The sequence below is a fragment of the Salmo trutta genome, chromosome 7 (assembly GCF_901001165.1).
Source record: "Salmo trutta chromosome 7, fSalTru1.1, whole genome shotgun sequence".
Lineage (NCBI taxonomy): Eukaryota > Metazoa > Chordata > Actinopteri > Salmoniformes > Salmonidae > Salmo > Salmo trutta.
The window spans coordinates 53,562,921-53,572,920 of NC_042963.1; the positions used below are offsets into that span (position 1 = coordinate 53,562,921).

At 40.0% G+C, this 10,000-nt stretch overlaps 1 protein-coding gene across 2 annotated transcripts in view; it reads right to left on the reverse strand.

Annotated features, from left to right (window-relative positions):
• The window catches only part of pik3c2g (phosphatidylinositol-4-phosphate 3-kinase catalytic subunit type 2 gamma), a gene marked incomplete at its 3' end in the record, with an annotated part of 31,355 nt that overhangs the window by 14,268 nt on the left and 7,087 nt on the right, over positions 1-10,000 (reverse strand). For both annotated transcript variants that reach the window (XM_029759432.1, XM_029759433.1), the window contains 7 exon segments: positions 1,092-1,214; positions 1,576-1,759; positions 4,490-4,520; positions 5,202-5,327; positions 8,134-8,197; positions 8,817-8,887; positions 9,840-9,951. In XM_029759432.1, coding sequence (XP_029615292.1) covers positions 1,092-1,214; positions 1,576-1,759; positions 4,490-4,520; positions 5,202-5,327; positions 8,134-8,197; positions 8,817-8,887; positions 9,840-9,951 — 711 coding nt within the window.

Genomic DNA, 10,000 nt, shown 5'->3' on the forward strand with positions numbered 1-10,000 from the left:
GGCATTTGCCAGAGAACACCAAGATTGGCAAATTCGCCACTGGCGCCCTGTGCTCTTCACAGATGAAAGCAGATTCACACTGAGCACATGTGACAGACGTGACAGTCTGGAGACGCCGTGGAGAACGTTCTGCTGCCTGCAACATCCTCCAGCATGACCGGTTTGGCGGTGGGTCAATCATGGTGTGGGGTGGCATTTCTTTGGGCGGCCGCACAGCCCTCCATGTGCTCGCCAGTGGTAGCCTGACTGCCATTAGGTAGATGAGATCCTCAGACCCCTTGTGAGACCATATGCTGGTGCGGTTGGCCCTGGGTTCCTCCTAATGCAAGACAATGCTAGACCTCATGTGGCTGGAGTGTGTCAGCAGTTCCTGCAAGAGGAAGGCATTGATGCTATGGACTGGCCCACCCGTTCCCCAGACCTGAATCCAATTGAGCACATCTGGGACATCATGTCTCGCTCCATCCACCAACGCCACGTTGCACCACAGACTGTCCAGGAGTTGGCGGATGCTTTAGTCCAGGTCTGGGAGGAGATCCCTCAGGAGACCATCCGCCACCTTATCAGGAGCATGCCCAGGCGTTGTAGGGAGGTCATACAGGCACGTGGAGGCCACACACACTACTGAGCCTCATTTTGTCTTGTTTTAAGGACATTACATCAAAGTTGGATCAGTCTGTAGTGTGGTTTTCCACTTTAATTTTGAGTGTGACTCCAAATCCAGACCTCCATGGGTTGATAAATTGGATTTCCATTGATTATTTTTGTGTGATTTTGTTGTCAGCACATTCAACTATGTAAAGAAAAAAATATTTAATAAGATTATTTCATTCATTCAGATCTAGGATGTGTTATTTTAGTGTTCCCTTTATTTTTTTGAGCAGTATATATATATATATATATATATACAGTATATCCAACTCCATTTATATTCTATACGGGGGAAAAAAATACATAATTAAAAAAAGGTGAAATTGACTAAAACTGGAAGAAAAGTCCCGGCAGGAAATGAGACTTGATTTTAGAGGAAGTGGAGTTGGATCCAGAATAACATGTAAATAACTAAGTCCACTGGTTGAAGATACCCTTACATGCGGTGACACTGAATCTTGTTGCCAAGCGACAAGGCTGTGCTGATGTTCTCGGAGATGCCCGTCTCACAGATATCTTTCCCTCCGTACGTCAGCGAACAGGAAATGGAGAAGTAATTAAAACTGGTAACGACAGACAGAGGACCAAAATAAATTCATCACTGCACTTCCTTTACCCATTGTTGTATTGTGGTGTTTTGACAAAACCCTTACAGAACAGAACACCCTGTAGTGTTACTTCCTCCTGCACTAAAAAAGAAACAAGTACTAGCATGGCCTTTGTTTTTCTTTCACTCTGACTAGCACACATATGGAAGGTCGCAGATATTTGAGAAAGGTTTTACATTCAATGACTGTGATATGTGCCCGTTTTGACTACTTTAGTTGAATCCACCGATTGTCAGAGCTGTAAAAAGGTCTGTATAAACAGTCAATGTTCTGTTACAATATGTTGAGGTTTCTCTCTCTCTCCTGGGTTTAATACCTGTTTAACCAGTTGGGTTGTAGCCTGTAGAGCGCTGCGACGTTGAGCTGGAGGATGTCAGAGCTGTGGTCTACGTCACAGACAGGGGGGTTGTGGTACACATCCTGGCCCCTGAAGTCTGAGCTGAAGTTGTCAAAGAAAACGTGCAGCAGTTTGCCCAGGGCCTGGTGGAGCATCACCATCGCTATAGAACAACATACAGGCAACAGACTACAGTTATAGAACAACAGACTACAGTTATAGAACAGACTACAGTTATAGAACAACATACTACAGTTATAGAACAACAGACTAAAGATATAGAACAGACTACAGTTATAGAACAACAGACTACAGTTATAGAACAACAGACTACAGTTATAGAACAACATACGACAGTTATAGAACAACAGACTACAGTTATAGAACAACATACTACAGTTATAGAACAACAGACTACAGTTATAGAACAGACTACAGTTATAGAACAGACTACAGTTATAGAACAACAGACTACAGTTATAGAACAACATACTACAGTTATAGAACAACAGACTGCAGTTATAGAACAACAGACTACAGTTATAGAACAACAGACTACAGTTATAGAACAGACTACAGTTATAGAACAACAGACTACAGTTATAGAACAACAGACTAAAGATATAGAACAGCAGACTACATTTATAGAACAACAGACTAAAGATATAGAACAACAGACTACAGTTATAGAACAACAGACTACAGTTATAGAACAACAGACTACAGTTATAGAACAACAGACTACAGTTATAGAACAACAGACTACAGTTATAGAACCAACTACAGTTATAGAACAACAGACTACAGTTATAGAACAACAGACTACAGTTATAGAACAACATACCACAGTTATAGAATAACAAACTAAATTATAGAACAACAGACTACAGTTATAGACCAGACTACAGTTATAGAACAACAGACTACAGTTATAGAACAACAGACTACAGTTATAGAACAACAGACTACAGTTATAGAACCAACTACAGTTATAGAACAACAGACTACAGTTATAGAACAACATACTAAAGTTATAGAACAACAAACTACAGTTATAGAACAGACTACAGTTATAGAACAACAGACTACAGTTATAGAACAGACTACAGTTATAGAACAACAGACTACAGTTATAGAACAACAGAATACAGTTATAGAACAACAGAATACAGTTATAGAACAGACTATAGTTATAGAACAGACTACAGTTATAGAACAACAGACTACAGTTATAGAACAACAGACTACAGTTATAGAACAACATACTACAGTTATAGAACAACAGACTACAGTTATAGAACAACAGACTACAGTTATAGAACAACAGACTACAGTTATAGAACAACAGACTACAGTTATAGAACCAACTACAGTTATAGAACAACAGACTACAGTTATAGAACAACAGACTACAGTTATAGAACAACATACCACAGTTATAGAATAACAAACTAAATTATAGAACAACAGACTACAGTTATAGACCAGACTACAGTTATAGAACAACAGACTACAGCTATAGAACAACAGACTACAGTTATAGAACAGACTACAGTTATAGAACAACAGACTACAGTTATAGAACAACAGACTACAGTAATAGAACAACAGACTAAAGATATAGAACAGCAGACTACAGTTATAGAACAACAGACTAAAGATATAGAACAGCAGACTACAGTTATAGAACAACAGACTACAGTTATAGAACAGACTACAGTTATAGAACAACAGACTACAGTTATAGAACAACCGACTATAGTTATAGAACAACAGACTACAGTTATAGAACCAACTACAGTTATAGAACAACAGACTACAGTTATAGAACAACAGACTACAGTTATAGAATGACAAACTAAATTATAGAACAACAGACTACAGTTATAGACCAGACTACAGTTATAGAACAACAGACTACAGCTATAGAACAACAGACTACAGTTATAGAACAGACTACAGTTATAGAACAACAGACTACAGTTATAGAACAACAGACTAAAGATATAGAACAGCAGACTACAGTTATAGAACAACAGACTACAGTTATAGAACAACAGACTACAGTTATAGAACAACAGACTACAGTTATAGAACAACATACTACAGTTATAGAACAACAAACTACAGTTATAGAACAGACTACAGTTATAGAACAACAGACTACAGTTATAGAACAACAGACTACAGTTATAGAACAACAGACTACAGTTATAGAACAACAGACTACAGTTATAGAATAACAGACTACAGTTATAGAACAACAGACTACAGTTATAGAACAACAGAATACAGTTATAGAACAACAGAATACAGTTATAGAACAGACTACAGTTATAGAACAGACTACAGTTATAGAACAACAGACTACAGTTATAGAACAACAGACTACAGTTATAGAACAACATACTACAGTTATAGAACAACAAACTACAGTTATAGAACAACAGACTACAGTTATAGAACAACAGACTACAGTTATAGAACAACAGACTACAGTTATAGAACAACAGACTACAGTTATAGAACAACAGACTACAGTTATAGAACAACAGACGACAGTTATAGAACAACAGACATAGAACAGACTACAGTTATAGAACAACAGACTACAGTTATAGAACAACAGACTACAGTTATAGAACAACAGACTACAGTTATAGAACAACAGACACACAACAATATCAGAGGGTTCATCCAAAATCAGTCACATAGGTATATCTGGTTTGTTAACTAATAAACTACAATAGTCTATGCATGAAACCAGTCAAGTGTTTGCAGTCACGCAGTCAGCAAACAATAGGGTTTTTTCACATCGCATGCTCTTAGACGTAGGCTAACCTTAAACCTTTGTTTAACAGCATATCTCATAGACTTCCTTAAAGGGACTTACAGGTCTCACACTCGTACATTTCCAAATGGTCCTGGAGGAGAACAACAAACAAGGAAACATGACTTTGCATTTTTCGCAATGAAACCGTCAGAGTAAAGAATTTTTCACTTCACATTTTTCTGTGAATGTGGTATAATTTCAACATGCACAGCCAGTGCTTTAGGAATCAACAGTATTTATATTACTGTATTTAGTGGTATACATTAAATCCAGATTTAGTACCAATGCAATTGTAATCAACAGTATTTATATTACTGTATTTAGTGGTATACATTAAATCCAGATTTTGTACCAGTGCTATAGAAATCAACAGTATTTATATTACTGTATGTAGTGGTATACATTAAATCCAGATTTTGTACCAGTGCTATAGAAATCAACAGTATTTATATTACTGTATGTAGTGGTATCCATTAAATCCAGATTTTGTACCAGTGCTATAGAAATCAACAGTATTTATATTACTGTATTTAGTGGTATACATTAAATCCAGATTTAGTACCAGTGCTATAGAAATCAATAGTATTTATATTACTGTATTTAGTGGTATACATTAAATCCAGATTTAGTACCAGTGCTATAGAAATCAATAGTATTTATATTACTGTATTTAGTGGTATACATTAAATCCAGATTTTGTACCAGTGCTATAGAAATCAATAGTATTTATATTACTGTATTTAGTGGTATACATTAAATCCAGATTTTGTACCAGTGCTACAGGTTTAATCCTCCGTAGTTTGCCGATAACCTCTTCCAGCTCTCTAGTAGAGATCCCACACAGTAGGTTGATGATGGTACGGACCTCATCCACTAGCAGGTTAAGATTGCTCCCACACTTTGGAGACAGAAAATAGAATATAATAGACATACATTAGAAACATGTGTATTATGTGTATGCCACTGTGATGCCAAAAGCAAAGTTGAGGACATTTAAAGCTGTAACTTATGCATTTACTATAGGGCTGTACTGGGATATTTGATTGCACAGTTAGCCTACAGTGAGGGAAAAAAGTATTTGATCCCCTGCTGATTTTGTATGTTTGCTCACTGACAAAGAAATGATCAGTCTATAATTTTAATGGTAGGTTTATTTGAACAGTGAGAGACAGAATAACAACAAAAAAATCCAGAAAAACGCATGTCAAAAATGTTAGAAAATTATTTGCATTTTAATGAGGGAAATAAGTATTTGACCCCCTCTCAATCAGAAAGATTTCTGGCTCCCAGGTGTCTTTTATACAGGTAACGAGCTGAGATTAGGAGCACACTCTTAAAGGGAGTGCTCCTAATCTCAGCTTGTTATCTGTATAAAAGACACATGTCCACAGAAGCAATCAATCAATCAGATTCCAAACTCTCCACCATGGCCAAGACCAAAGAGCTCCCCAAGGATGTCAGGGACAAGATTGTAGACCTACACAAGGCTGGAATGGGCTACAAGACCATCACTAAGCAGCTTGGTGAGAAGATGACAACAGTTGGTGCGATTATTCGCAAATGGAAGAAACACAAAAGAACTGTCAATCTCCCTCAGCCTGGGGCTCCATGTAAGATCTCACCTCGTGGAGTTGCAATGATCATGAGAACAGTGAGGAATCAGCCCAGAACTACACGGGAGGATCTTGTCAATGATCTCAAGGCAGCTGGGACCATAGTCACCAAGAAAACAATTGGTAACACACTACGCCATGCAGGACTGAAATCCTGCAGCGCCCGCAAGGTCCCCCTGCTCAAGAAAGCACATATACATGCCCATCTGAAGTTTGCCAATGAACATCTGAATGATTCTGAGGACAACTGGGTGAAAGTGTTGTGGTCAGATGAGACCAAAATGGAGCTCTTTGGCATCAACTCAACTTCCCGTGTTTGGAGGAGGAGGAATGCTGCCTATGACCCCAAGAACACCATCCCCACCGTCAAACATGGAGGTGGAAACATTATGCTTTGGGGGTGTTTTTCTGCTAAGGGGACAGGACAACTTCACCGCATCAAAGGGATGATGGACAGGGCCATGTACTGTCAAATCTTGGGTGAGAACCTCCTTCCCTCAGCCAGGGCATTGAAAATGGGTCGTGGATGGGTATTCCAGCATGACAATGACCCAAAACACACGGCCAAGGCAACAAAGGAGTGGCTCAAGAAGAAGCACACTAAGGTCCTGGAGTGGCCTAGCCAGTCTCCAGACCTTAATCCCATAGAAAATCTGTGGAGGGAGCTGAAGGTTCGAGTTGCCAAACGTCAGCCTCGAAACCTTAATGACTTGGAGAAGATCTGCAAAGAGGAGTGGGACAAAATCCCTCCTGAGATGTGTGCAAACCTGGTGGCCAACTACAAGAAACGTCTGACCTCTGTGATTGCCAACAAGGGTTTTGCCACCAAGTACTAAGTCATGTTTTGCAGAGGGGTCAAATACTTATTTCCCTCATTAAAATGCAAATCAATTTATAACATTTTTTGACATGCGTTTTTCTGGATTTTTGTTGTTGTTATTCTGTCTCTCACTATTCAAATAAACCTACCCCAGACTAACTCTGGGCTAACTGCATTTATCCTGAACGGAGTGACCGAGCCAGGAGTTGAGGACCAATCAAATCAGATTACCTTCCTCTCGCAAAGATTGTGCATGGGAAAATATATATATATATATATATTTTTTAAATGGATGAAATGTATGCATTCACTACTGTAAGTCGCCCTGGATAAGAGCGTCTGCTAAATGACTAAAATGTCAAATGTCAAAAAAATTGTGGCCTCATCCCCTTCATTTAAAGCTGCACAATGCAGAAATCGCTCCGCCATTTCCCGGTTCCTAAAATTCTAATAGTTTGCCTAATTTCAGTTTATGTGACAAAACAAGCAAGTATAGTAGAGAGAATCATTGTACCATCTAAACCGCTGTGAAATATTTTTTCCATAACCAAAAATATTGTATTTTCAGCTGTTTTGAAGCTGGTGTACAAAACCGAAAGTAAAAGACGCAAAAAAAAATTCAGGATAACTTTTCTTTCATTTTGATTTCAGGCACAAATGAAAATGTCCACCCGGCACAGCCAGAAGAGGACTGGCCACCCCTCATAGCCTGGTTCCTCTCTAGGTTTCTTCCTAGGTTCTGGCCTTTCTAGGGAGTTTTTCCTAGCCACCGTGCTTCTACAGCTGCATTGCTTGCTGTTTGGGGTTTTAGGCTGCGTTTCTGTACAGCACTTTGAGATATCAGCTGATGTAAGAAGGGCTTTATAAATACATTTAATTTGATGTTTCAGCGTTGTCTCAATGAAGAGTTCTGACTCGCCCATGGATTGATGTTTCAGCACTGTCTCAATAAATATATTTTGCGTCCGACTAGCCATGTGTGACATGCACACCCAGTTAACAAGCCTGCTAAGAGTAAGCAGCAGGAGGACGAGCCATATCCACTGTATCGGTACGGACAAAGCCTGAGGTGGAATGCTAACCTAATGCTAAGCTAACTGAAGCTAGCTTTGATTTAGCCAGCCCTGAAGCGTCGGATGGGCGGGGTTTGAAGTTTGCACCTGTCAAACAATCTACAATTCACTTTCCAAAAACCTAGAATGACTGGAGTCAAGGCTCAAGGAGAACCGATACTATTTTGAACCCAGGATATACTGTAACCAACCACTAACCTTGCTCCTCATCAGTTTGTTAGCCTCCTTGTTATAGCAACTCAGCTTCTCCTGGAGGCTCAACCTGAGAGAGAGGGAGAAAAAGAGAGACAGATCGAGATAGAGAGGAAGAGAGTGAGAGAGGAAGAGAGTGAGAGAGGGAGAGAGTGAGAGAGCGAGAGAGAGGGAGAGAGACAGATTGGGAGAGAGTGAGAGAGGGAGAGAGAGAGTGAGAGAGGGAGAAAGACAGAGTGAGAGAGGGAGAGAGAGAGAGAGTGAGAGAGGGAGAGAGAGCGAGAGAGAGAGAGAGGGAGAGAGAGAGAGAGAGGGAGACAGATTGGGAGAGAGAGTGAGAGTGAGAGAGAGAAAGAGAGAGAGAGAACAATAAACACAGTGTATCAAAAAGAAAGGACGACCAAGGCACTCTTCATATAATGAATTAAAATGCCTTTATTTGTATGGCATGTTCGATGGAAAGACAGTTTAAAAACTCTGACACGTTTCAGTGTCTTTAGTCCTCCTCATAACGCCATAGAGTGAAAGGTGGTGACTTTTTGTTGGGAGAGAAAAGCATTGCATAAATAAGACTCTCTATAGTGTTTTAGATAATCAATAATCAATAGTATTTTGGCCTGAGCCAGTCATTTGTATGGTAAGAGGCAACAGCATAATGATACAGAGCAGACGTCAAGTCTGCATCGTACCTTGATGTGTTAAAGACACAAGCAGAGCCAAGGAGCCGGTACAGGTGACATGGAGCTCTGTCATCCTCAACCTTACAGAAGGAACACAATACACAGTCTATTTACTGCATAGCAACTAGGAATACACAAACGCTTCAAATAAATACACCAGGTATTAAAATCAGATCAATAAATCAGATCCACAAAGTTAATTATGTTTAGGCAGGCCAAGTTTTTATGAGTCTGCCTCAAACGACACCTGTAAAGCCACAATCTGTCATTTGTAAGCCCCACCACATTTTTTTAAACATTGAACAGAAGAAACTATTGCAGATTGCACCTTTAAAGTATGCACGTTCTATTTGCTTATAGCTTCTAAATGCCAGGGGTGACGCAGAGGTAAACAGAGCAAAGTCTAGGAATCAGGGTGGAGGTTTTCACAGCAACATCAGCCCTCACTCACTCATTCCCTCTGTCTCTGTCTCTCTGTCTCTGTCTCTCTGTCTCTCTCTCACACACACCAGCCCTCACTCACTCACTCACTCACTCACTCACTCACTCACTCACTCACTCACTCACTCACTCACTCACTCACTCACTCACTCACTCACTCACTCACTCATTCGCTCTCTCTCTCGCTCTCTCTCTCGCTCTCTCTCTCGCTCTCTCTCTCGCTCTCTCTCTCTCTCACACCAGCACGCCCCTGAAGGGAAGGGGACTGGCTAGGAGCCAGCGAGGAGAAGGTAGTTAGAAGGAGACCGTTGCAACATGAGCAATTTGAAGACAGAGCACTGAAGCCTGCCTCTCCTTGGTTAATGTTCTACTGACTGACCGTTTGGGTGGGAAAGCAACACTCAATAGAAAGCCGTGTGAAACCTTTAGTCCTGTATGTCTTAGTTGGTGCCTGTGCACACACTTGCAATGGCATGATCACATACACCCTACTAAAATGTAATGTATTGTACTGTATCGTAATGATAAAAGCATCTGATGAAGTGGTGTGTATTATTATTATTATTATTATTGGTATTATTAACTACTTACGTCCCTTGCCAACAGATTCTGTAGTGTGTTAACCTGTAGTAATCTGACAGGGACTTCCAGGGAACACTTATGATAGTCCTGGATGCTTCCGTGCATACCCAGCATCTCCTCACTGAGAAATACAATAAAGGCATTAAGAACAGGAAACGTACAGGAAGACA